The sequence below is a fragment of the Notolepis coatsorum genome (genome assembly GCF_963971535.1).
Source record: "Notolepis coatsorum genome assembly, chromosome: 12".
NCBI lineage: Eukaryota > Metazoa > Chordata > Actinopteri > Aulopiformes > Paralepididae > Notolepis > Notolepis coatsorum.
This window is the reverse complement of record NC_140176.1, coordinates 122,498,455-122,521,798: the sequence shown is the minus strand read 5'-3', so window position 1 is coordinate 122,521,798 and position 23,344 is coordinate 122,498,455. Positions and strand designations below refer to the sequence as shown.

At 52.9% G+C, this 23,344-nt stretch overlaps 1 protein-coding gene across 1 annotated transcript in view; it reads right to left on the bottom strand.

The window, feature by feature from the left end:
• LOC311238037 (ataxin-2-like protein) overlaps positions 1-15,860 on the bottom strand; it is an 89,556-nt gene extending 73,696 nt beyond the window's left edge. Inside the window, exons 1-5 of the mRNA XM_084326001.1 lie at positions 15,762-15,860; positions 15,439-15,635; positions 9,488-9,530; positions 1,127-1,262; positions 8-38 (exon numbers count right to left, since the gene is read on the bottom strand). Coding sequence (XP_084182127.1) covers positions 8-38; positions 1,127-1,262; positions 9,488-9,530; positions 15,439-15,577 — 349 coding nt within the window. The 5' untranslated portion in view covers positions 15,578-15,635; positions 15,762-15,860. The remainder of the gene's footprint in view (positions 1-7; positions 39-1,126; positions 1,263-9,487; positions 9,531-15,438; positions 15,636-15,761) is intronic.
• Positions 15,861-23,344: the final 7,484 nt, after the last annotated feature.

Below are 23,344 nucleotides of genomic sequence, written 5' to 3'. Positions count from 1 at the left end.
AATGTCACTTCCAGTCTCTCCTTATAGAGAGGCAGGTCCTACAGGTGAGACATGCAGACGGGGGGAAGTTGGTTTGATAATGGCATTAACTTCACATTGGATGTTCGGTACCTCTGTCCCGTGTTAAAGTCTTTATTTTCATATTCAGGGTAGCGTGGACAACAATCAGCATAAATAAATAAATGTGATAAAAAATGTCAGGGTATAAAAACATCAATACCATCACAATATAATGATGATGAAGAGGTGTACAATTATTTCAATGTGGATCCATGTATTCCCCCAAAATTTTGGCAACATATAATATAATTTATTTTATATTAAAAGTCCATAAATAATAATGGACATCAATTACAATCGAGTTAAGAGTTACAAAATCAGTCCAGATTTAATTATACATTCCTCCAATCAGTGACAATTATTTTCAAAAATGTCTGCTCCAATTTTTTTTGTATCCACTTTTTTTCTCCCAATTTCGTATCGTCCAATTCAACCCTCCCCTGTCACGAACGCTGTTTCTTGCCTCCCACAAGCCGGCTGCAATGTGGACGAAGTCATACATAGCACGAGTCCCCTCCGGTACTTGAGGTAACAGCAGTCGCATCTTTTCACCTGCGCAGCTCGATCTCTCAGTGGCGAGGAGTAACGCGTGGGAGGCTCACGCTGCCCCGACACTTCCTGATTCTACTGCGCAGGCGCACCAACCGACCTGTAGGAGTCGCTGTCCACAACGCCCGATCCCCACCCATCAGTTTCCCACCCCCTAATACGGCCAATGTGTATTAGTACGGACGACCAGCTAAACTGAAAGCAATGTGGAGCGCTGGGCTCGAACCCAGCGTCTCCAGTATTCGTGGTGAGCGCCTTGCCCACTGCACCACGTAGCCGCCGTGTCTGCTCCAATTTTTAAGGAAAATGTAAAATGGCAATAAATTACCAATGAAATTCAATAGTGTTACATTGAAATGAGTAAGAGCTCCAAGCCCACTGCTGATACAATTAAAGCTTTCCTCCCTCTAATCAATTACAGTTGGTGTTCCGCGCCTACATGGCAGCGGAGCTACACTGTGGCGGGGGGGGGGTCATGATGCCTCGCCCTCCCCCTGGTTCTAAAGCGCTCTCTGACCTGCAGACGGAGCGAGGAGATGGTGACGTCGCGGCCCGTCTGTCTCAGCAGGTTCTCGTCGTGGGACACCACCACCTGACCGTCATGCGTCAGGTGACAGTCCAGCTCCAACATCTCTGTGCCTTGTTCCACTGCACTGGAGGGAGGGAGGGAGGGAGGGAGGGAGGGGGGGGGAGGGGAGGAGGAGAGAGGGAGGGAGGGAGGGGAGGAGGGAGGGAGGGAGGGAGGGAGGGGGGAGGGAGGGGAGGAGGAGGGAGGGAGGGAGGGAGGGAGGGAGGGAGGAGGGAGGGAGGGAGGGAGGGAGGGAGGGAGGGAGGGAGGGAGGGAGGGAGGGAGGGATGGAGGGACGGAGGGAGGGAGGGAGGGAGGGAGGGAGGGAGGGAGGGGAGGAGGGAGGGAGGGAGGGAGGGAGGGAGGGAGGGAGGGAGGGAGGGAGGAGGGAGGGAGGGAGGGGAGGAGGAGAGAGGGAGGGAGGGAGGGAGGGAGGGAGGGAGGGAGGGAGGGAGGGAGGGAGGGAGGAGGGAGGGAGGGAGGGAGGGAGGGGGGGGAGGGAGGGAGGGGGGGAGGGAGGGAGGGAGGGAGGGAGGGGGGAGGGAGGGAGGAGAGAGGGAGGAGGGAGGGAGGGAGGAGGGAGGGAGGGAGGGAGGGAGGGAGGGAGGGAGGGAGGGAGGGAGGGAGGAGAGAGGGAGGGAGGGAGGGAGGGAGGGAGGGAGGGAGGGAGGGAGGGGGGAGGAGAGAGGGAGGGAGGGAGGAGGGAGGGAGGAGGGAGGGAGGGAGGGAGGAGGGAGGGAGGGAGGAGGGAGGGAGGGAGGGAGGGAGGGAGGGGGGAGGGAGGGGAGGAGGGAGGGGGGAGGGAGGGAGGGAGGGAGGGAGGGAGGGAGGGAGGGAGGGAGGGAGGGAGGGAGGGAGGGAGGGAGGGATGGAGGGACGGAGGGAGGGAGGGAGGGAGGGAGGGAGGGAGGGGAGGAGGGAGGGAGGGAGGGAGGGAGGGAGGGAGGGAGGGAGGGAGGAGGGAGGGAGGGAGGGGAGGAGGAGAGAGGGAGGGAGGGAGGGAGGGAGGGAGGGAGGGAGGGAGGGAGGGAGGGAGGGAGGAGGGAGGAGAGAGGGAGGGAGGGAGGGAGGGGGGGGAGGGAGGGAGGGGGGGAGGGAGGGAGGGAGGGAGGGAGGGGGGAGGGAGGGAGGAGAGAGGGAGGGAGGGAGGGAGGGAGGGAGGGAGGGAGGGAGGGAGGGAGGGAGGGAGGGAGGGAGGAGAGAGGGAGGGAGGGAGGGAGGGAGGGAGGGAGGGAGGGAGGGAGGGAGGGAGGGAGGGAGGAGGGAGGGAGGGAGGGAGGAGAGAGGGAGGGAGGAGGGAGGGAGGGAGGGGAGGAGGGAGGGAGGAGGGAGGGAGGGACGGAGGGAGGGAGGGAGGGAGGGAGGGAGGGAGGGAGGGAGGGGGGAGGGAGGAGGGAGGGGGGAGGGAGGGAGGGCAGGGAGGGAGGGAGGGAGGGAGGGAGGGAGGAGGGAGGGGAGGAGGAGAGAGCTACACTGTGGCGGGGGGGGGGTCATGATGCCTCGCCCTCCCCCTGGTTCTAAAGCGCTCTCTGACCTGCAGACGGAGCGAGGAGATGGTGACGTCGCGGCCCGTCTGTCTCAGCAGGTTCTCGTCGTGGGACACCACCACCTGACCGTCATGCGTCAGGTGACAGTCCAGCTCCAACATCTCTGTGCCTTGTTCCACTGCACTGGAGGGAGGGAGGGAGGGAGGGAGGAGGGGGGGGGAGGGGAGGAGGAGAGAGGGAGGGAGGGAGGGAGGGGGGAGGGAGGGAGGGAGGGAGGAGGGAGGGAGGGGAGGAGGGAGGGAGGGAGGGAGGGAGGGGGGAGGGAGGGAGGAGGGAGGGAGGGAGGGAGGGAGGGAGGGAGGGAGGAGGGAGGGAGGGAGGGAGGGAGGGAGGGAGGGAGGGAGGGAGGGAGGGAGGGAGGGATGGAGGGACGGAGGGAGGGAGGGAGGGAGGGAGGGAGGGAGGGAGGGGAGGAGGGAGGGAGGGAGGGAGGGAGGGAGGGAGGGAGGGAGGGAGGAGGGAGGGAGGGAGGGGAGGAGGAGAGAGGGAGGGAGGGAGGGAGGGAGGGAGGGAGGGAGGGAGGGAGGGAGGGAGGAGAGAGGGAGGGAGGGAGGGAGGGGGGGGAGGGAGGGAGGGGGGGAGGGAGGGAGGGAGGGAGGGAGGGGGAGGGAGGGAGGAGAGAGGGAGGGAGGGAGGGAGGGAGGGAGGGAGGGAGGGAGGGAGGGAGGGAGGGAGGGAGGGAGGGAGGGAGGAGAGAGGGAGGGAGGGAGGGAGGGAGGGAGGGAGGGAGGGAGGGAGGGAGGGGAGGAGGAGAGAGGGAGGGAGGGAGGAGGGAGGGAGGGAGGGAGGGAGGGAGGGAGGGAGGGAGGAGGGAGGGAGGGAGGAGGGAGGGAGGGAGGGAGGGAGGGAGGGGGGAGGGAGGGGAGGAGGGAGGGGGGAGGGAGGGAGGGAGGGAGGGAGGGAGGGAGGGAGGGAGGGAGGGAGGGAGGGAGGGAGGGAGGGAGGGAGGGATGGAGGGACGGAGGGAGGGAGGGAGGGAGGGAGGGAGGGAGGGAGGAGGGAGGGAGGGAGGGAGGGAGGGAGGGAGGGAGGGAGGGAGGAGGGAGGGAGGGAGGGGAGGAGGAGAGAGGGAGGGAGGGAGGGAGGGAGGGAGGGAGGGAGGGAGGGAGGGAGGGAGGGAGGGAGGAGAGAGGGAGGGAGGGAGGGAGGGGGGGGAGGGAGGGAGGGGGGGAGGGAGGGAGGGAGGGAGGGAGGGGGGAGGGAGGGAGGAGAGAGGGAGGGAGGGAGGAGGGAGGGAGGGAGGGAGGGAGGGAGGGAGGGAGGGAGGGAGGGAGGGAGGGAGGAGGAGAGGGAGGGAGGGAGGGAGGGAGGGAGGGAGGGAGGGAGGGAGGGAGGGAGGGAGGGAGGAGGGAGGAGGGAGGGAGGAGGAGGAGGGAGGGAGGAGGGAGGGAGGGAGGGGAGGAGGAGGGAGGAGGAGGGAGGGACGGAGGGAGGAGAGGGAGGGAGGGAGGGAGGGAGGGGGAGGGAGGGAGGGAGGGAGGGAGGGAGGGAGGGAGGGAGGGAGGAGGGAGGAGGGAGGGAGGAGGGAGGGAGGGAGGAGGAGGGAGGGAGGGAGGGAGGGAGGGAGGAGGGAGGGAGGGAGGGAGGGAGGGAGGGAGGAGGGAGGGAGGGAGGGAGGGAGGGAGTGAGGGAGGGAGGCGAGGGAGAGGGAGGGAGGAGGGAGGGAGGGAGGGGAGGAGGGAGGGCGGAGGGTCGGGGCGGGAGGGCTTTCGGGAGGAGGGAGGGAGGGAGGGAGGGAGGGAGGAGGGAGGGAGGAGGAGGGAGGGAGGGAGGGAGGAGGAGGGAGGGAGGGAGGGAGGAGGGAGGGAGGAGGGGGGAGTGAGGGAGGGGGGAGGAGGGACTGGCGGGCGGGCGGGCGGGTCGGGCGGGCTTGCGGGCGGGCTGGGCGGGCGGGCGGGCGGCGGCTTCGGGCTGCGGAGGGAGGGCGGTGCAGGGCAGGGAGGGCAGGATGGATGATGGATGGCATGTCGATGGCATGGCATGGATGGCAGGCATGCTGTGCATGGTGCCCTGCCCGCCAGCCTCCCCGATTCACCAACTCCCCCTACCCACCAACCCGCCAGCCCCCTACTACAAAACTACTCACTCTAGTATATACTCTTGTTTTCCCAGGTGTACTGTTCTAGTGAATCCGCTGAAGGTTTCTACTGGAGAAACTTCAGCTCACTCAGAACAGAGACATGTCTGTGAGGAGCAGTGTTGGGGGCTGCAGCCGCTGTCTGTGAGGAGCAGTGTTGGGGGATGCAGCCGCTCTGTCTGTGAGGAGCAGTGTTGGGGGGATGCAGCCGCTCTGTCTGTGAGGAGCAGTGTTGGGGGGATGCAGCCGCTCTGTCTGTGAGGAGCAGTGTTGGGGGGATGCAGCCGCTCTGTCTGTGAGGAGCAGTGTTGGGGGGATGCAGCCGCTCTGTCTGTGAGGAGCAGTGTTGGGGGATGCAGCCGCTCTGTGAGGAGCAGTGTTGGGGGGATGCAGCCGCTCTGTGAGGAGCAGTGTTGGGGGGATGCAGCCGCTCTGTCTGTGAGGAGCAGTGTTGGGGGGATGCAGCCGCTCTGTCTGTGAGGAGCAGTGTTGGGGGGATGATGCAGCCGCTCTGTCTGTGAGGAGCAGTGTTGGGGGGATGCAGCCGCTCTGTCTGTGAGGAGCAGTGTTGGGGGGATGCAGCCGCTCTGTCTGTGAGGAGCAGTGTTGGGGGGATGCAGCCGCTCTGTCTGTGAGGAGCAGTGTTGGGGGGATGCAGCCGCTCTGTCTGTGAGGAGCAGTGTTGGGGGGATGCAGCCGCTCTGTCTGTGAGGAGCAGTGTTGGGGGGATGCAGCCGCTCTGTCTGTGAGGAGCAGTGTTGGGGGGATGCAGCCGCTCTGTCTGTGAGGAGCAGTGTTGGGGGGATGATGCAGCCGCTCTGTCTGTGAGGAGCAGTGTTGGGGGGATGCAGCCGCTCTGTCTGTGAGGAGCAGTGTTGGGGGGATGCAGCCGCTCTGTGAGGAGCAGTGTTGGGGGGATGCAGCCGCTCTGTCTTGGCTTAGAGTGGATCAGAGGCTGGCGTGCAGCCTTGTAACATTTTTGTTTAATATTTATAAAAGTGGTAAACCCAAGTCTTTGTGGTCAGAACTACAAGCCACCAATACTAGACATGGCTGTGTCACCAGACACGCCGTGGGTCTTCATGTTACTCTACCTCTACCAAGAACAGATGCACTGAGGAGACCCGTAATGTACAGAGCTGCTGCAAACTGTATACCTGTGAAGATAATGATGATCAGCAACAAATGTACTTTTAAGAAGAAGTTGAAAAATGCTGTTATGAATAATGAAATACAGTTGAGTTACTGATTTATTTAGTTAGTATTGTTAGTTTAGTTAGTTCGTTTAGTTAGTATTGTATTCTTTTTTTGATCCACTTTTTCTCATCTTTTTCTATTTTTCTCCCATCCCAATTTCACGGTGCCAATTCTCCCCTCTCCTGTCTTGAACGTTGCTCACATATGCCCCCCACAGGTTGGTCGTAGGGAGGATAGAAGCCTTGCATCACGTGTCCCCTCCGGTACACGAGGAGGCAGCCTGTCACATCTTTTTACCTGCCAGCGTGGATTCTCATTGGCGAGGTGTAGCGCATGGGAGGCTCACACTACCCCCGCCACTTTCCTGTCTCTGCTGTGCAGGCGCCACCAACCGACCTGTAGGAGTCGTTGTCCACAACGTCCAGATTACCACCCATCGACTTCCACCGGCTAACTCTGCCAATTGAGTTAGTATGACGGCCGACCCAAGCCGGATGCAACGCCGACAGCCGGATTCGAACCATGTGTCTCTTGCGTTGGTGACGAGCGCAATGTCCGCTGCGCCACCCAGCCACCAGTTAGTATTGTATTTGTATTTCTTTTTGTTTTTGTGATTTTTTGTAATTTTTTTTTAACTTTATTTTTTAGCGTTTATCGCTTTTCTGGTCAGTATGACCGACAGAAAGAGGTTGAAACGGGATGTAGAGCAGGGGAAGACATTCTGAGAAATGACGGCGGGTCCGGGAATCGAACTTGTGTACCCCAGATCTGTGACGAGCACGGTTTTCCCCGACGCAGAAATAGCGCCGAGATATGCGGTGAGCTACTGGAGCTCCATTTTGTGAAATTTTTAAGATATTGAGAATGTACTTAGGCTAAAGTGTTTCTTATGTTTTTATTAGGGTCAGTTTATCGCGTTAATTAGATTGATTAATTAATTACACAGCAAATGAAAATGAACAGTTATTTAAAATTAACAGTTTCATAACAGTTGTGAAAATTCACTCAAAATTAAAACATAAATTATTATTATAATTTTTATCTCATTCATTCCATAAGAACGTAGAATACACATTTACAGACTTTTTTTTAATATGTTCCATTTGCATGTTCTTGGTATCTGATTCTAGGGACATCTATGGATCTCAGGGAATGCATTCCCAGTGTCAGAAATAGTGTATCTGTTACTAGGCGTGAGTAAATTGTAATGAACCAAATGAGAATATCAATAATTTTTTTTTATCTTTGACTGTGAATAACACCATGCTCAAATTGACCAGACCTGAAAAATCTAAGCAAATAAATAAAGGGAAGATGATTAAACAGAAGGTTTTGTAGATACAGTACTGAATTCTGCCATCCGGACACATGTCATTTGAAATATGATTATATAATATAGAATATCAGGGCGGCTGGGTGGCATAGCGGAGATTGCGCTCGTCACCAATGCAAGAGACTCCGGTATCGAATCCCAGTCTCAGCATTGCCTCCGGCTTGGGCCGGCCTTCGTACTGGCTCATTTGGCAGAGTCAGCGGGTGGAAGTCGATGGGTGGTAATCTGGACGTTGTGGACAGTGACCCCTACAGGTCGGTTGGGAGACGCCTGCACAGCAGAGACAGGAAGTGGAGAGGGTAGTGTGAGCCTCCCATGTGTTACACCTCGCCACTGAGAGTCCGCGCTGGCAGGCTAAAAAACGTGACAGGCTGCCTCCTCGTGTGCCGGAGGGAACACCTCATTACTGCTCAACCAGAGGGGGAGGGGCCTCATTACTGCCAGGTCCAGAGGGGGAGGGGCCTCATTACTGCTCAACCAGAGGGGGAGGGACCTCATTACTGCCAGGTCCAGAGGGGGAGGGGCCTCATTACTGCTCAACCAGAGGGGGAGGGACCTCATTACTGCTCAACCAGAGGGGGAGGGGCCTCATTACTGCTCAACCAGAGGGGGAGGGGCCTCATTACTGCTCAACCAGAGGGGGAGGGACCTCATTACTGCCAGGTCCAGAGGGGGAGGGGCCTCATTACTGCTCAACCAGAGGGGGAGGGGCCTCATTACTGCCAGGTCCAGAGGGGGAGGGGCCTCATTACTGCCAGGTCCAGAGGGGGAGGGGCCTCATTACTGCCAGGTCCAGAGGGGGAGGGGCCTCATTACTGCCAGGTCCAGAGGGGGAGGGGCCTCATTACTGCCAGGTCCAGAGGGGGAGGGGCCTCATTACTGCCAGGTCCAGAGGAGGAGGGGCCTCATTACTGCCAGGTCCAGAGGGGGAGGGGCCTCATTACTGCCAGGTCCAGAGGGGGAGGGGCCTCATTACTGCCAGGTCCAGAGGGGGAGGGGCCTCATTACTGCTCAACCAGAGGGGGAGGGACCTCATTACTGCCAGGTCCAGAGGGGGAGGGGCCTCATTACTGCCAGGTCCAGAGGAGGAGGGGCCTCATTACTGCCAGGTCCAGAGGGGGAGGGGCCTCATTACTGCCAGGTCCAGAGGGGGAGGGGCCTCATTACTGCCAGGTCCAGAGGGGGAGGGGCCTCATTACTGCCAGGTCCAGAGGGGGAGGGGCCTCATTACTGCCAGGTCCAGAGGGGGAGGGGCCTCATTACTGCCAGGTCCAGAGGGGGAGGGGCCTCATTACTGCTCAACCAGAGGGGGAGGGGCCTCATTACTGCTCAACCAGAGGGGGAGGGGCCTCATTACTGCCAGGTCCAGAGGGGGAGGGGCCTCATTACTGCTCAACCAGAGGGGGAGGGGCCTCATTACTGCTCAACCAGAGGGGGAGGGGCCTCATTACTGCCAGGTCCAGAGGGGGAGGGGCCTCATTACTGCTCAACCAGAGGGGGAGGGGCCTCATTACTGCCAGGTCCAGAGGGGGAGGGGCCTCATTACTGCCAGGTCCAGAGGGGGAGGGGCCTCATTACTGCCAGGTCCAGAGGGGGAGGGGCCTCATTACTGCCAGGTCCAGAGGGGGAGGGGCCTCATTACTGCTCAACCAGAGGGGGAGGGGCCTCATTACTGCCAGGTCCAGAGGGGGAGGGGCCTCATTACTGCCAGGTCCAGAGGGGGAGGGGCCTCATTACTGCCAGGTCCAGAGGGGGAGGGGCCTCATTACTGCCAGGTCCAGAGGGGGAGGGGCCTCATTACTGCCAGGTCCAGAGGGGGAGGGGCCTCATTACTGCCAGGTCCAGAGGGGGAGGGGCCTCATTACTGCCAGGTCCAGAGGGGGAGGGGCCTCATTACTGCCAGGTCCAGAGGGGGAGGGGCCTCAGTTAGGGACTGGACTACAGTGAAGGCAGTTAGGTGCTCCAGTGGGAGCCGGTATAATTTTGTTGTTTGCTTCATTTTCTGTTTTACTTAAATAAATGCCCCTGGCCATTGTCCAGCGGGGAGCTAAAGCTGTTTGACTGTGTGTTTTGATTACTCGTACAACCATATTGCACCTTCCACCTACCCCTGCCTGCTACCTTTGTTACAATACTGTCCATGGTTTGATACTCACTGAGTGAAGGCATCCAAGGTGCTTTCCAACCGTTCTCCACATCCTGGAAACAGACAGAGTAACGGGGTGAAGATGTGTCATATCAAGCTCACCAACATAGATGCATTTCATGTCCATTTTAATTTCTTCAACTGGAAAACAGGCTGGATATTTTGCAACATAATTCTTTTTATTAGTGAAACAAAATTAGCTTGGCTTGGTTATCAATCATCTATCTGATCACACAAACTAGGTGATCCTGGGTGAGGACTGTCCTGCCAGACACCAGTGTTTACTTTTTTTTTTTCACTTTTTTGTTTATTATACTTTTTTGAGGACATAGACATTATAAGTATATGTCTGTATATATACATTGTTGTATTGTCATTGTCCACATAGAACAGATAACAACATTAAACAGAAGAAAATAAAATAAAAAAAATAAAAAACAAGAAAAAATTGTTCAAAAGTAAATAATAATACAAACAAACACTGACTCCAGTGTTTACAACAGGACTGTCCTGCCAGACACCAGTGTTTACAACAGGACTGTCCTGCCAGACACCAGTGTTTACAACAGGACTGTCCTGCCAGACACCAGTGTTTACAACAGGACTGTCCTGCCAGACACCAGTGTTTACAACAGGACTGTCCTGCCAGACACCAGTGTTTACAACAGGACTGTCCTGCCAGACACCAGTGTTTACAACAGGACTGTCCTGCCAGACACCAGTGTTTACAACAGGACTGTCCTGCCAGACACCAGTGTTTACAACAGGACTGTCCTGCCAGACACCAGTGTTTACAACAGGACTGTCCTGCCAGACACCAGTGTTTACAACAGGACTGTCCTGCCAGACACCAGTGTTTACAACAGGACTGTCCTGCCAGACACCAGTGTTTACAACAGGACTGTCCTGCCAGACACCAGTGTTTACAACAGGACTGTCCTGCCAGACACCAGTGTTTACAACAGGACTGTCCTGCCAGACACCAGTGTTTACAACAGGACTGTCCTGCCAGACACCAGTGTTTAGGACTGTCCTGCCAGACACCAGTGTTTACAACAGGACTGTCCTGCCAGACACCAGTGTTTACAACAGGACTGTCCTGCCAGACACCAGTGTTTAGGACTGTCCTGCCAGACACCAGTGTTTAGGACTGTCCTGCCAGACACCAGTGTTTACAACAGGACTGTCCTGCCAGACACCAGTGTTTAGGACTGTCCTGCCAGACACCAGTGTTTAGGACTGTCCTGCCAGACACCAGTGTTTACAACAGGACTGTCCTGCCAGACACCAGTGTTTAGGACTGTCCTGCCAGACACCAGTGTTTAGAACAGGAATGTCCTGCCAGACACCAGTGTTTACAACAGGACTGTCCTGCCAGACACCAGTGTTTAGGACTGTCCTGCCAGACACCAGTGTTTACAACAGGACTGTCCTGCCAGACACCAGTGTTTAGGACTGTCCTGCCAGACACCAGTGTTTAGAACAGGAATGTCCTGCCAGACACCAGTGTTTACAACAGGACTGTCCTGCCAGACACCAGTGTTTAGGACTGTCCTGCCAGACACCAGTGTTTAGAACAGGAATGTCCTGCCAGACACCAGTGTTTACAACAGGACTGTCCTGCCAGACACCAGTGTTTACAACAGGACTGTCCTGCCAGACACCAGTGTTTACAACAGGACTGTCCTGCCAGACACCAGTGTTTACAACAGGACTGTCCTGCCAGACACCAGTGTTTACAACAGGACTGTCCTGCCAGACACCAGTGTTTACAACAGGACTGTCCTGCCAGACACCAGTGTTTACAACAGGACTGTCCTGCCAGACCCCAGTGTTTACAACAGGACTGTCCTGCCAGACCCCAGTGTTTACAACAGGACTGTCCTGCCAGACACCAGTGTATACAACAGGACTGTCCTGCCAGACACCAGTGTTTACAACAGGACTGTCCTGCCAGACCCCAGTGTTTACAACAGGACTGTCCTGCCAGACCCCAGTGTTTACAACAGGACTGTCCTGCCAGACACCAGTGTATACAACAGGACTGTCCTGCCAGACACCAGTGTTTAGGACTGTCCTGCCAGACAACAGTGTTTAGGACTGTCCTGCCAGACACCAGTGTTTAGGACTGTCCTGCCAGACACCAGTGTTTACAACAGGACTGTCCTGCCAGACACCAGTGTTTACAACAGGACTGTCCTGCCAGACACCAGTGTTTAGGACTGTCCTGCCAGACACCAGTGTTTACAACAGGACTGTCCTGCCAGACACCAGTGTTTAGAACAGGAATGTCCTGCCAGACACCAGTGTTTACAACAGGACTGTCCTGCCAGACACCAGTGTTTAGGACTGTCCTGCCAGACACCAGTGTTTACAACAGGACTGTCCTGCCAGACACCAGTGTTTACAACAGGACTGTCCTGCCAGACACCAGTGTTTACAACAGGACTGTCCTGCCAGACACCAGTGTTTACAACAGGACTGTCCTGCCAGACACCAGTGTTTACAACAGGACTGTCCTGCCAGACACCAGTGTTTACAACAGGACTGTCCTGCCAGACACCAGTGTTTACAACAGGACTGTCCTGCCAGACACCAGTGTTTACAACAGGACTGTCCTGCCAGACACCAGTGTTTACAACAGGACTGTCCTGCCAGACACCAGTGTTTACAACAGGACTGTCCTGCCAGACACCAGTGTTTACAACAGGACTGTCCTGCCAGACCCCAGTGTTTACAACAGGACTGTCCTGCCAGACACCAGTGTTTACAACAGGACTGTCCTGCCAGACACCAGTGTTTACAACAGGACTGTCCTGCCAGACACCAGTGTTTACAACAGGACTGTCCTGCCAGACACCAGTGTTTACAACAGGACTGTCCTGCCAGACACCAGTGTTTACAACAGGACTGTCCTGCCAGACACCAGTGTTTACAACAGGACTGTCCTGCCAGACCCCAGTGTTTACAACAGGACTGTCCTGCCAGACCCCAGTGTTTACAACAGGACTGTCCTGCCAGACACCAGTGTATACAACAGGACTGTCCTGCCAGACACCAGTGTTTACAACAGGACTGTCCTGCCAGACACCAGTGTTTAGGACTGTCCTGCCAGACACCAGTGTTTAGAACAGGAATGTCCTGCCAGACACCAGTGTTTAGAGGACTGTCCTGCCAGACACCAGTGTTTACAACAGGACTGTCCTGCCAGACACCAGTGTTTAGGACTGTCCTGCCAGACACCAGTGTTTAGAACAGGAATGTCCTGCCAGACACCAGTGTTTACAACAGGACTGTCCTGCCAGACACCAGTGTTTACAACAGGACTGTCCTGCCAGACACCAGTGTTTACAACAGGACTGTCCTGCCAGACACCAGTGTTTAGGACTGTCCTGCCAGACACCAGTGTTTAGAACAGGAATGTCCTGCCAGACACCAGTGTTTACAACAGGACTGTCCTGCCAGACACCAGTGTTTAGGACTGTCCTGCCAGACACCAGTGTTTAGAACAGGAATGTCCTGCCAGACACCAGTGTTTACAACAGGACTGTCCTGCCAGACACCAGTGTTTACAACAGGACTGTCCTGCCAGACACCAGTGTTTACAACAGGACTGTCCTGCCAGACACCAGTGTTTACAACAGGACTGTCCTGCCAGACACCAGTGTTTACAACAGGAATGTCTAAACACGATTGCACAATTCAGAAATAGGTCAAAATAGAAATATTGGCATTTTTGAGTGCTTTGAAATGTTCTCTATCTGTTTCCTTATTTGCAAAACGTAATACAACTTGTAAATGTGTTTAACACTTTAATCGCCGGAAACGCCGAAACTCGTCATTGCCCGCCATGCTCATTCTGCCGAAGACGCCGTAACATATGATATCAATATTTAAAAAATCTGTGATTGAAATCATATTTCTCCTCCGGGGACCTGAGATATACTGCTGAGCTCCACTCAACTCTCTAACGGTTCAAGAGCGCCATCTGGTGGCCGATCGGCAGATCGCCCAACAGGAAGTCATGTGGATGAAGTGGTGCTCATCACCCATATTTCGTCCGGGCACTCGCTATCATTAGCAGGACTCCATCTTGACACAGTGAACACCGATCGGTGCAAATAACTCGACAAACAACATGATTTGGATGTATATACTATTATACAACCTGGAGATGGATCGAGTATTTATACATCCCATAATAGGAATATCTCTGCTCCACGCTCATCGCCCAACGGCGCGAGGAAGATACGGTAAGATCCAGCGTTATTTTCCAACGTGTTCTTTACTAACTGCTCTGATGATCATATCACCCACACTAGAATGATATAACGTTGCCCACGGAATTATAAACGACCCCCCGCCCATCCGGTCAACATCAGATGATACGTAGTAACTTCTAGAACCACGTCCAGTTGAAATTTTTTATCTCGTGCCGATTGCTATCAAACTGTATTTCATCATCAATATAATGCATTTGGAGCTATAAATCACGTTCTGGAGAAAGCTGCAGAAAACGATAAAAACATACTTATACTTTAGACCGTATTTTAGTATGAATATGTGAATGAAAAAGTATAACGTTGCTACACCCTGAACAATAGATATAGGACATTGAATGGGCCATAATAATGTCAATTTAGCAATACAATTTAAAAAGTTATAGCCCTGCAAAGAAGGGGAACTTCTCCATAGACAAATAGAGATGGCGAGGGATGGTAAATTATGAATTTAACCATGGCGATCAAAGTGTTAATTAGTGTTAGATTGTCCGACAGTATGTATTCCGAGGCACTGTAAAGAACTACATCTCAGACTGGAAGGTGTGAAGTGGGGAGGAGGATGGGGTTACATTGATTTCTGGGTAGAGTAGTCATTATACATTGTAAGAGAAATGGCTCCATTTTCTCTTAAGGCCTGTATCTATGAATAAATATTGTGTTATCAGCATGTTTCATAAGACATAGATTGAAAAGTATCTGCCCGTTTTGTACAGGTGATGGCTTATTTTGAAGGTATGCACCTGTACTTTAATATCATGTAAAAGAAATAATAATAATAATAATTTAAGATGCCTCTAAAGGACCCAATGTTTGTGCTGGGTCACATATATAATGTGCTCCATCCTCCATGTGAATCTTGTCAAAAGTTTATATATTTTATTACATAGGTTTTTGGGCAAGACCTTTGGGCAAAAAAGGTAGCAAACATTGCCATACTGAAGTGACCTTAGAAACGGTTGGGAAAGTTTTCATCCTGAACTGACTTTAGTAAAGGTATAGGGAAAGTTTTTGAGGGAACGGAATTGAGTTTAGAAAAGGTAATAATAATAACAACTGTATAACAGTAACTTTATTTATATAGCACCTTTCATACAGAAACTGCAGCTCAAAGTGCTTCACAACAGGCATCAAATTAGCACATAAAGTGCAGACATATAAAATCACAGTTTTTCACATTAGGATCTAACATCCCAACAGGCCACCTTGTTTATGGTTTGATTCAGTTTTAAATAGACAGAGTAAAATAGTGCAATAGTGCAGTGCAATAAAATAGTAGAATAGACATAAAATGAGCACATAATATATTTTTTTACAGTGCAATAAAATACTTCTGGATTACTGTTCAACAGTTCAAAGTCGTTTAAAACTTGACAGTCTTCCCTCCTGTTTGATACCCACTTTGACCCTTCGAACCTCCCACCCAGGGCACACCTCCCTCTCAGGGTGCAGTTCCCTCTCTCAGGGTGCAGTTCTAGGCCTGGGTCCTACACAGTTTCAAAGCCTGACAGTCTCTTGTTTGATACCCACACAGTTTAATACCTGACCGTTTTGAACCTGTAATAAAAAGTAATAGACAGAGTAAAATAATACAGTGCAATAAAACAGAATAGAATAGATGGAGAACGTTATCTCATCCCGAACTGCCTTCAGTAAAGCTAGGGAACGTGACTCGACGTACCTCCTCTGTGAGAGATGTGTCGGCAGTAGAAGGCCGGGTGTTTTTTCTTGTGAAGGATGTGGGGATTCTTCAGCAGGTACAGCGAGGTCAAGGTGTAGCCCCCGATGGCCGGGAGGATGAAGTACAACGGGCTACTCATGGTTGGCACCCCCACAGGACAGAGATCTGGCTGCCAGACAGGTCAGTCCAAGACGGCCCTGGCGGTCAGTGACACACGTGATCCAATACAGTCACCAGAGAACCAGACTAGTGATAAAACACAGTCAGCATTATCAACTGAACCCTGAGCCCCCCCCCTCTGAGCTTCTTCACGTCTCACTTACTTCAAGAGAGATGCAGAGTCAACCTGTTCAAAACCATGCCCAACGGATCTCTCTCTCCCTCTCTCTCCCTCTCTCTCTCTCTCTCTCTCTCTCTCCCTCTCTCCCTACCTCCCTCTCTCCCTCTATCTCTCTCTCTCCCTCTCTCTCCCTCTCTCTCTCTCTCTCCCTCTATCTCTCTCTCTCTCCCTCTCTCTCTCTCTCTCTCTCTCTCTCTCTCTCTCTCTCTCTCTCTCTCTCTCTCTCTCTCTCTCTCCCTCTATCTCTCTCTCTCCCTCTCTCCTTACCTCCTCCGTGTGTTTGTTCTTGTGGAGAACTCTCGCTCAGAGTCGCCGCCTCTCTCTTCTCTCCATGTGTCGCGGCTTCACCTGTCAACTGAGAGAGGGATGATTTAACACATTCCCACCAGCTGAACTTGACAAACTGGATCGACCGAAACACACACAGTACTGTATCCCATAGATGTATCTTCCAGCCGTGGCCATTTCCCAGCTCTTTCTTACCCGTCAATTATTAATAGGGAAATATCGCCGTCACGCAATTAAAATGGCTAGTTCCTGAGGCCAGAGGCAGAGCTGTAAAATCTGTTAATGAAGCACCAGTAAGCTTGGTCTCTCTCTCTCTCTCTCTCTCTCTGTCTCTCTCACTCTCTCTATCTATCTCTCTTTCTCTCTTTTGTTTAAACACAACTCTGTGTGTGTGTGTGTGTGTGTGTGTGTGTGTGTGTGTGTGTGTGTGTGTGTGTGTGTGTGTGTGTGTGTGTGTGTGTGTGTGTGTGTGTGTGTTAACGTCAATGTCCAGCTAAATAACACAGACCAGCTACACTCTGTGACGTGTCGGCTGGCTGGAGAATCTCAGTTTATCATTTGAGTCAAATCTAAAAGATATACAATACCATATGAATATACTTTAACCATACATATGTAGATATATATATATACTGTGACATGTGATATGATGTGATGGTTTCAGGTCACAGGGAGTGTGAGCTGAACACAGTAGGTTTCAAACCTGTGTATATTTGACAAAGGATGGGTGTGCAGAGGTATGTAAACACACACGGTCTCACAATGGCTACATGCCTGAAGGTATATTGTGCACTCATTGCACACGCGCACACAGATAGACACGCACACATGCACGCACGCACGCACGCACGCACGCACGCACGCACGCACGCACGCACGCACGCACGCACGCACGCACGCACGCACGCACGCACGCACGCACGCACGCACGCACACACACACACACACACACACACACACACACACACACACACACACACACACACACACAAGCTCAGCAGAACAGTGTTGCATTGTACTGTTCAATAGAATAGCTGGAATGTGGCAAACGATAGTATAACAGTATTAGGCCGTGAGCCAGTAGGGTTGGTCGTTACCATCTTGGGGGACTAACTTTCATAGTGATTTTTGGGAAGGTAAAGTATACACCCCTACTGGTAGAACATATGTGATAGAAGGTATTCACCCCTGCTGGTAGGAAATATGTGATAGAAGGTATTCACCCTACTGCTAGAAAAGATGTGATAGAAGGTATACACCCCTACTGCTAGAAAAGATGTGATAGAAGGTATACACCCCTACTGCTAGAAAAGATGTGATAGAAGGTATACACCCCTGCTGGTAGGAAATATGTGATAGAAGGTATTCACCCCTGCTGCTAGAAAAGATGTGATAGAAGGTATACACCCCTACTGGTAGAAAATATGTGATAGAAGGTATTCACCCCTGCTGGTAGAAAAGATGTGATAGAAGGTATTCACCCTACTGCTAGAAAAGATGTGATAGAAGGTATACACCCCTACTGCTAGAAAAGATGTGATAGAAGGTATACACCCCTACTGCTAGAACATGTGTGATAGAAGGTATACACCCCTACTGCTAGAACATGTGTGATAGAAGGTATTCACCCCTACTGCTAGAAAAGATGTGATAGAAGGTATTCACCCCTGCTGCTAGAAAAGATGTGATAGAAGGTATTCACCCCTACTGCTAGAAAAGATGTGATAGCAATGCAGCAGTTGCCTCCAAATGTGTGCTATCACATCTTTTATAACACTACCAAGCATATTGTTCAGGCCTCCTGTCTGAAATCACATGCCCCAAATGATCATGATAGCTTCTGAACCATAAGGCCTATATGCATGTTTCTGGTCTCCTTTGATAGGTAACAAGGCAGGACATATGAATCCAGTGTGAGTAAACCCACATCTATTACCATTCCAGAGTAAATGGAGATACAATGAAGGAAAACATCATATTTTTACCCTCGCCTGGTACATCATCTTAATTTAAAAGGCAATATGACCATTATAACCAATATCCCATGGATAATAATGCAACTGAATGTGTCCTCCTACTCCTTGACTACAAAAACATTTAAAAAGGTATACTCAGATGATGTAAATGTTTTGGCCATGGTTACCGTTTACATGTTGGCTGTGTTTACTGGTCATTTTACTCCAAAACACTTTTCGGACTATAAGCCGCAGCTTTTCCCCCCATTTTTCGACCCTGCGGCTTATATAATATATTATATATGTGACTCGACGTGACCAAACCCGAAAATGTAAAAATCTAAATATTGATTTTTTGACTGCATTGAAATGTTATTTATCTGTTCCCTTATTTGCTAAACTTAATACAACTTGTAAATGAGTTAATTCTTGTTATTTGTCCGACAGTATTGTGTCCCAATGCTAATTACATATGGTAATTAAACATTAAAACACCTGCGGCTTATAGTCCAATGCGGCTTATATATGTACACATCGTTCAATTTAGCTGCTGCGGCTTATAGTCAGGTGCGGCTTATAGTGCGAAAAGTACGGTATTTCTTTCAACACAGCCATGTTACAAAAACATAAATATCCCCAAAACATTGAAATAGTAATAGAAAACAAATTAATATTGATAAATATGCATATTCAACATTCATATATGGGACACAGAGTTTCATGCCATGTGACCTATCAATGTGTTCAGCTCAGTTAGACCTATACAATTCAAGATTCAAGATTTCAAGATTCAAGAGTTTTATTTGTCACGGCATACAAGTATACAATGAAATGCGGGTGGTCTTGCCCGCAACGATGTGCAATACAGTGGTACAACATATAATAGAATCCAATAAAAACAACATTGTGCAATGATATATTGCTTATTGGTTTTCAGAAAAATATTTGTTTATTTTGGAAAACTCAATACAAAACCCAGGGCACATATAATCACATCATTATACAATAACTTTTTGTATAAGTTCCGTCAGTACAGACAGTTCTCGGTCTCTATCCGTGGCGCTGTTGGCGGTGCTCTCCAATTGTCTGGGAGCCGAGACTAGTACAGACGTAAAAAAAAACATATATAATAATAATACAAAACCTACCACACTTTGTTTTACAAATGTTAATAACCTAATAATCACAATAATTGTCCAAGTCTTCCATGTCTTCCACATCTTCATCAGAACGTTCCACACTCTCTGAGGTGGACGCCTGGTTCTCACAGTCTGCCAGTCTACACATGTCAGTGCACCTGAGGCCATTTGCAACACATACATCTTGGGAGTGAACATTCTTTGGGACAGTTACAGGCCAGTAGATCCAGGACGGCATCGGGTGCTGGCTGGCCTTCCATCCAGTCCACTGTTCAGCTTCCTCTTCTCTCTCCATCTGCCAGCCTCTGCCAACATGGCTTGGCACTCGTGGGTCCTTCTCCAAACATCTTCTCCATATACCAGCCTGGTAGTTGGCTCTCTGTGCATGTTTTGTTAAGCAGTCCTTGCATGGTGGGAGTTGATGACTTTCAAGTTCACCTTTTTTTACACAGAAAGGGTGATATCTGAGCTCATTGACCTTGGTGGTTGATGCTTTTACTAGGGCATACAGGAGACATGTAAATGCCTCTAGTTTGTCCATCAGCTCTGGGGAGCGATCCCATTCAACAAGCTGGTGAGGAAGGCTAGCTCCGTGGTGGGAGTCGAGCTACCTAGACTAGAGGTGATGGCAGAGAGGGGGATGAGAAGGAAGCTGGCTGACCCAGGCCCCACAACAGGGGGCAGCGACTGCTACCAGACATTGACCTGGGACTTATAGGAACCCAAGGAGGACAATTTACACTATCTTATGCATACTGCACCTTATGTGGATACTGTGATACTGTGAATAATGTATATTCAGTAGATAGTAAATTATAACACTACCTTATGCATACTGCACCTTATGTGACACTGTGAATATATTTTTCAGCTAGTTAGATAGGTCAATATAATTTACTATTTGTTTACATCCCCTTGAATTTCCCCAAGGGGATCAATAAAGGAATATCTTATCTTATCTTATTCCTGACCCAACTCTGAGAATGTGTCCTGATTTTCCCTGTTGCCGGTCAGAAGTTTTAGGGCACTTGTCTTCCCTTTTCCTGCAAAAGCACTTACATATATGCATGCAACCCGATGAGAGCCCTACACACCTCTACGCCAACAGTGGCAGCAACCTTCCTGATGTCCGCAAGCCTTGAACGGGATTTACTGCCACACATCTGGAACAATGGGGCCTCAATCTGGTCACAGAATGCTAAAGACATGATAAAGACATCTGTGTCTTCTGAGCAGATAACTACAGAGGGGTATCCCTCTCTTGTGGCATGGGCAGCCTGGAGAAGTAGGCGGCCATCTGCTTCTTCTGGTTGGCATTGAAGAGCTGACACCTCCTCACTGTCCTGAGACGTGATTGTGTAACATTTGTCATTCACAGTTGCATACAGAATCTTGTCTTGTAGCTTTGCTCTGTACTCTGCCTTCCCCCATTCATCGACTATAAAGCTACAGTAATACGACTAGCTTTTATATATATATCTTTTTTTATATTGCAACCACTACAGAAAAATGCGAGTACACAAGTTCAAGTTCAACTCAAGTTCAGACCTCTGTTACTCTATTTCATTAGCACTAAAAGTGATTTACCTTTTTTACATTAGTAACTTCAGAATGTTATCTTTCAAAAGAGACCAGGCTCATGCATGTGCTATAAGTATAAAGTATAAAGCTAAGCTTTGCAAAGAAAGTATGCAGTTCTCAAGTTCAAGCACTTGGGGGCCCACCTGTGGGCCCTCTTGAGGACAATTTGCCCACCGGCACGTTGGCGACCTCTAGCGGCTCTGGTGTGGATCGAATTAAAGCCCTATTTGTTGCCTGTCAATAGCCATTTCAGGCGACAAAATCCGCTCAGCGGTTCTCGAGGTACATGCCGATATGTGAGGCATGTAGCCACTCCCGACTCTCGAGCCTCTACCTCCGTCAATCATTTGGCGATCTCGAAAATTATTGGACCAGGGTTGTAACCAATGAGTAGGGCTTTCCAATGGTACCCCACGTGGGAATGAGAAGAATCAGGGATCTAGGTGAAAAGCCACGAGCCAAAACACCTGTGAACCTCTAGAACCCCCCGGCCTGTGTGCTGGAGGACAGCCTGTAGGGGGAGTGGACGGCCTGTAGGGGGAGTGGACGGCCTGTAGGAGGAGTGGACGGCCTGTAGGAGGAGTGGACGGCCTGTAGGGGGAGTGGACGGCCTGTAGGGAGAGTGGACGGCCTGTAGGGGGAGTGGACGGCCTGTAGGGAGAGTGGACGGCCTGTGTGGACGGCCTGTAGGAGGAGTGGACGGCCTGTAGGGGGAGTGGACGGCCTGTAGGGGGAGTGGACGGCCTGTAGGGGGAGTGGACGGCCTGTAGGGGGAGTGGACGGCCTGTAGGGGGAGTGGACGGCCTGTAGGGGGAGTGGACGGCCTGTAGGGGGAGTGGACGGCCTGTAGGAGGAGTGGACGGCCTGTAGGGAGAGTGGACGGCCTGTAGGAGGAGTGGACGGCCTGTAGGGGGAGTGGACGGCCTGTAGGGGGAGTGGACGGCCTGTAGGGGGAGTGAACGGCCTGTAGGGAGAGTGGACGGCCTGTAGGGGGAGTGGACGGCCTGTAGGGGGAGTGGACGGCCTGTGTGGACGGCCTGTAGGGGGAGTGGACGGCCTGTAGGAGGAGTGGACGGCCTGTAGGGAGAGTGGACGGCCTGTAGGGGGAGTGGACGGCCTGTAGGAGGAGTGGACGGCCTGTAGGGGGAGTGGACGGCCTGTAGGGGGAGTGGACGGCCTGTAGGAGGAGTGGACGGCCTGTAGGGGGAGTGGACGGCCTGTAGGGAGAGTGGACGGCCTGTAGGGGGAGTGGACGGCCTGTAGGAGGAGTGGACGGCCTGTAGGGGGAGTGGACGGCCTGTAGGGGGAGTGGACGGCCTGTAGGAGGAGTGGACGGCCTGTAGGGGGAGTGGACGGCCTGTAGGGGGAGTGGACGGCCTGTAGGGGGAGTGGACGGCCTGTAGGGGGAGTGGACGGCCTGTAGGAGGAGTGGACGGCCTGTAGGGAGAGTGGACGGCCTGTAGGGGGAGTGGACGGCCTGTAGGGGGAGTGGACGGCCTGTAGGGAGAGTGGACGGCCTGTAGGGGGAGTGGACGGCCTGTAGGGGGAGTGGACGGCCTGTAGGGAGAGTGGACGGCCTGTAGGGAGAGTGGACGACATGTAGGGGGAGTGGACGGCCTGTAGGAGGAGTGGACGGCCTGTAGGGAGAGTGGACGACATGTAGGGGGAGTGGACGGCCTGTAGGAGGAGTGGACGGCCTGTAGGGGGAGTGGACGGCCTGTAGGGGGAGTGGACGGCCTGTAGGGAGAGTGGACGGCCTGTAGGGAGAGTGGACGACATGTAGGGGGAGTGGACGGCCTGTAGGAGGAGTGGACGGCCTGTAGGGAGAGTGGACGACATGTAGGGGGAGTGGACGGCCTGTAGGAGGAGTGGACGGCCTGTAGGGAGAGTGGACGGCCTGTAGGAGGAGTGGACGGCCTGTAGGGGGAGTGGACGGCCTGTAGGAGGAGTGGACGGCCTGTAGGGGGAGTGGACGGCCTGTAGGGGGAGTGGACGGCCTGTAGGAGGAGTGGACGGCCTGTAGGGAGAGTGGACGGCCTGTAGGAGGAGTGGACGGCCTGTAGGGGGAGTGGACGGCCTGTAGGAGGAGTGGACGGCCTGTAGGGAGAGTGGACGGCCTGTAGGGGGAGTGGACGGCCTGTAGGGGGAGTGGACGGCCTGTAGGGAGAGTGGACGGCCTGTAGGAGGAGTGGACGGCCTGTAGGAGGAGTGGACGGCCTGTAGGAGGAGTGGACGGCCTGTAGGGGGAGTGGACGGCCTGTAGGGAGAGTGGACGGCCTGTAGGGGGAGTGGACGGCCTGTAGGGGGAGTGGACGGCCTGTAGGGGGAGTGGACGGCCTGTAGGGAGAGTGGACGGCCTGTAGGGGGAGTGGACGGCCTGTAGGGAGAGTGGACGGCCTGTAGGGGGAGTGGACGGCCTGTAGGGGGAGTGAACGGCCTGTAGGGAGAGTGGACGGCCTGTAGGAGGAGTGGACGGCCTGTAGGGAGAGTGGACGGGCTGTAGGGGGAGTGGACGGCCTGTAGGGAGAGTGGACGGCCTGTAGGGGGAGTGGACGGCCTGTCGTTTTCAGCTCAGTAGAAAAGCAGTCAGACACAGACTGACA